Source organism: Cyprinodon variegatus, unplaced genomic scaffold (genome assembly GCF_000732505.1).
Source record: "Cyprinodon variegatus isolate N-32 unplaced genomic scaffold, C_variegatus-1.0 Scaffold440, whole genome shotgun sequence".
In the NCBI taxonomy this organism is placed as follows: domain Eukaryota; kingdom Metazoa; phylum Chordata; class Actinopteri; order Cyprinodontiformes; family Cyprinodontidae; genus Cyprinodon; species Cyprinodon variegatus.
This window is the reverse complement of record NW_015150893.1, coordinates 143,643-146,422: the sequence shown is the minus strand read 5'-3', so window position 1 is coordinate 146,422 and position 2,780 is coordinate 143,643. Positions and strand designations below refer to the sequence as shown.

General features: G+C 47.3%; 1 protein-coding gene across 3 annotated transcripts in view; it reads left to right on the top strand.

Annotated features, from left to right (window-relative positions):
- The window catches only part of cux2 (cut-like homeobox 2), a 206,780-nt gene that overhangs the window by 162,513 nt on the left and 41,487 nt on the right, over positions 1 to 2,780 (top strand). For all 3 annotated transcript variants that reach the window (XM_015388897.1, XM_015388895.1, XM_015388896.1), the window contains exons 5-6: positions 2,009 to 2,137; positions 2,222 to 2,348. In XM_015388897.1, the coding sequence (XP_015244383.1) occupies positions 2,009 to 2,137; positions 2,222 to 2,348 (256 nt within the window). The remainder of the gene's footprint in view (positions 1 to 2,008; positions 2,138 to 2,221; positions 2,349 to 2,780) is intronic.

Here is a 2,780-nt window from a genome sequence, read left to right as displayed (position 1 = left end):
GGCAATTGCCATACTGCTCCACTTGTGAAAGTAAAATCTATTGGGCTCCTTTTGGCATCAAGACAATTATTCTTATTGCCACATTGCCAGACAGGACACTGTAGAAAAAAAAAGAAAAAACTACTCATTTAGATTTCAATTTTTTTTCAGTGTAATAAAAAATTATTGCATTCTCTTAATTTAAGTGCGTATTATCTAATTTATCTTATTTGAAGAGCAAAGTATTCATTCCTTTGGCAAATTATCCTATTTACATGCTCAAATTAAGGCTAAATAATTGTAATTTATTATTTCTAGATCGTTTTTGCAGTGAAAGAACCTTCTCCTCTCAGGTTTAATGAGGGGGGGGGTTATAAAGACGGGGCTCTGGAGCTTCTCATTAGCTCCATCAATTAGCAGCTGCATCGCCTTCCTGGGCGCGCTCTCAGAAACCGTAGATCCAGGGTCCTCTGAGAACATCCCTGCTGCTTTTCTGTACCGACTTCACTTTAAATCTGACTTTACCTCCCCCCCCTCCGCCTCTGATTGATAATCCGGGCTCCCCCATGCATGAGAGATTCCTAACCATAATCTCTGACCTTTGATGATTAAAAGTTGAAAGGATATACGGGTAAAGAGGCTGATAAAGTGATTCCTGTGACAGAGGGTCGATGATGCAGCAGTGCTTTAAGTCGTCCTGTTTGTCTTGGAAGGCCTGTGCTCTTAATGGTGATGTCCCCTGTGACTGATGCAACAGCTTCACAGTTGGTGTAACAGTGAATGCAGACGGCGCTCGACTGTAAGCGGAACAACAACATCGAAACGGTTCATCAATTAAACGCTCCAAAATGTATTGTCTGATGAAAACGCGGACAGGATTTCAACAAATTGCACGCAGCAGCAGCAGATCTGATGGGGATCTGTTTTTGGTAGCCAGCCTCAGAGTTTGCATTCTCTCTGTGGCGTCTAAAGTTTAAACGTCTGTGGATCCAACTCCTTCTGAAAAGTCACTTCAGTCGGTGCCCGTTCTGAAGGAGGGATCCAATCGGGTTCTACACACGCGTCTTAAGATGAGCGGATGAAAGCTGTGGAAGAAAAGTTTGTGCTGCAAAGCAGCGATTTTCCTCCTCTTTTGGAGTTTTGAAGGGCTGCGGTGTGCGGGCTTGTGTGTTTCTGTGCACGCCTGTCTGTGCATGTGGCTCCCCCCCCCGCCCGCCCGCCCGCCCGCCTCCTTGTCAAGGAGCTCCCCTGAGCTTCCTTCTCTGTGCTTTGGCACTAGAAGTCACCTCCTTTGGTGTTCGGCAGGCAGGTACACAACAGGAGCAGCTCTCTCTCTCTGAGCTGTTGAACTTTTCGGGAGGGGAAGAAAGGGAAGGGGAAGATTAAAAACAGCCCTGTGATGTGGAGTGCCGAGCTGCCTCCTGAGGATTCCTGGCATAATAATTTAAATGATCAAATGATACAGAGGAGACTTGTTAGCTGAGAAACAGCCTCCTAGTTGGCCCCATGGGCCCCGTGCTGCTGCGCATGCATTGCAAAACAGCTCCTCTGTTGTGCTAAAGAATCCCCTTTTTTTTTTTTTTTTAACCCCCTTTTCAGGAGCAGACTTTTTCCACACTTTACCTGAGTGTATATTTGGCACTTAAGCCTCTGTCGCATATTTATCGTAATCTTTCATCAACTTTGCCATTCATCAGCGTGCCGGGGAGCTCATTAGGTTTTATCTTTTTGCTCACGTGGGCCTGAGCTGCTCTCGTGTCATTAGGTCCAGCCTGTGAGGTTTTCAAAGGCATCTGAGTGAGGAAAGTCTAAGAGTCACTCTCTGGAAACCGGTCTCTGTGGAATATCCTGCTGGAGTCGAAACCGTGGAGCAGAAAACTCTGTAATGTGCTTTACAGGCGGCGTGCCGCCGTGAAACAGCTACTTAGCTTTTTCTTTTTTGAAACGCAGCCTTGTATGTCTGTTATGTGAGTCTCATGAGTTTTTATGCACCGATTTGTTTTTGTCTCTCTTTCTTTTTTTGCCACAGATCCGGCTCCTGTGTTGGAGGCCTCCCACTCCCTAGAGGAAAGGCTGCAGAAGCTGCAGAGTTCGGCCCCAGGCAGCGAGGCCCTGGTGCGCGAGATCAGCGGGCACTGGAAGAAACACCTGGAGAAGGGTCAGCCCACTATCATCCTCATCTCATTGACTCACTCTGAAGGTTCATATTGGGTCATCCGGGTCGTTGTCTGTCCTCCTACAGGGTCCACAGAGGACGTTTCCACAGATTCTACTCCTCCGGCCTCCCGGATGACCCCTAACAGCACACCGGCCCCTGAGGCCCCTGCATCTCCGCAGCAGAACCACCGGAACCAAACTGAGGACAAACGGTGAGATTCCGTTTATACCCACAGAACTCCGTCTGTCTAACACTGATGAGACTTTAACTGGTTCGGCATTAGTTTCTCTGAGTCTTCTTCATGGGTTTTCTTGTTCCCAGCTTCCTCTGTCGTCTTTAAGAAATGATTTCCCACATCATGATGCTGCCAACACCGTACATTAAAGAGGCAGTGGTGTGTTCATGGACAGTTTTCCTCCAAATTCAGGGCTTTTCACGTCGGTCGTTACTCTGCAGGGCGTCTCGCGTCAGGAAACGGGGCTGATTATACGACTGGGAATCGTCGTTTCCTCATTTTTTGGTGGATTTGCAGCTGTGCCAAATAATCCCACCCTGCATTAAAGGAATAGTACACCCAAAACATGATTAGCCTTCATTTTCTACTCACCCCCATGCTGAACAACACTCTGGAGTACTTTTTTGA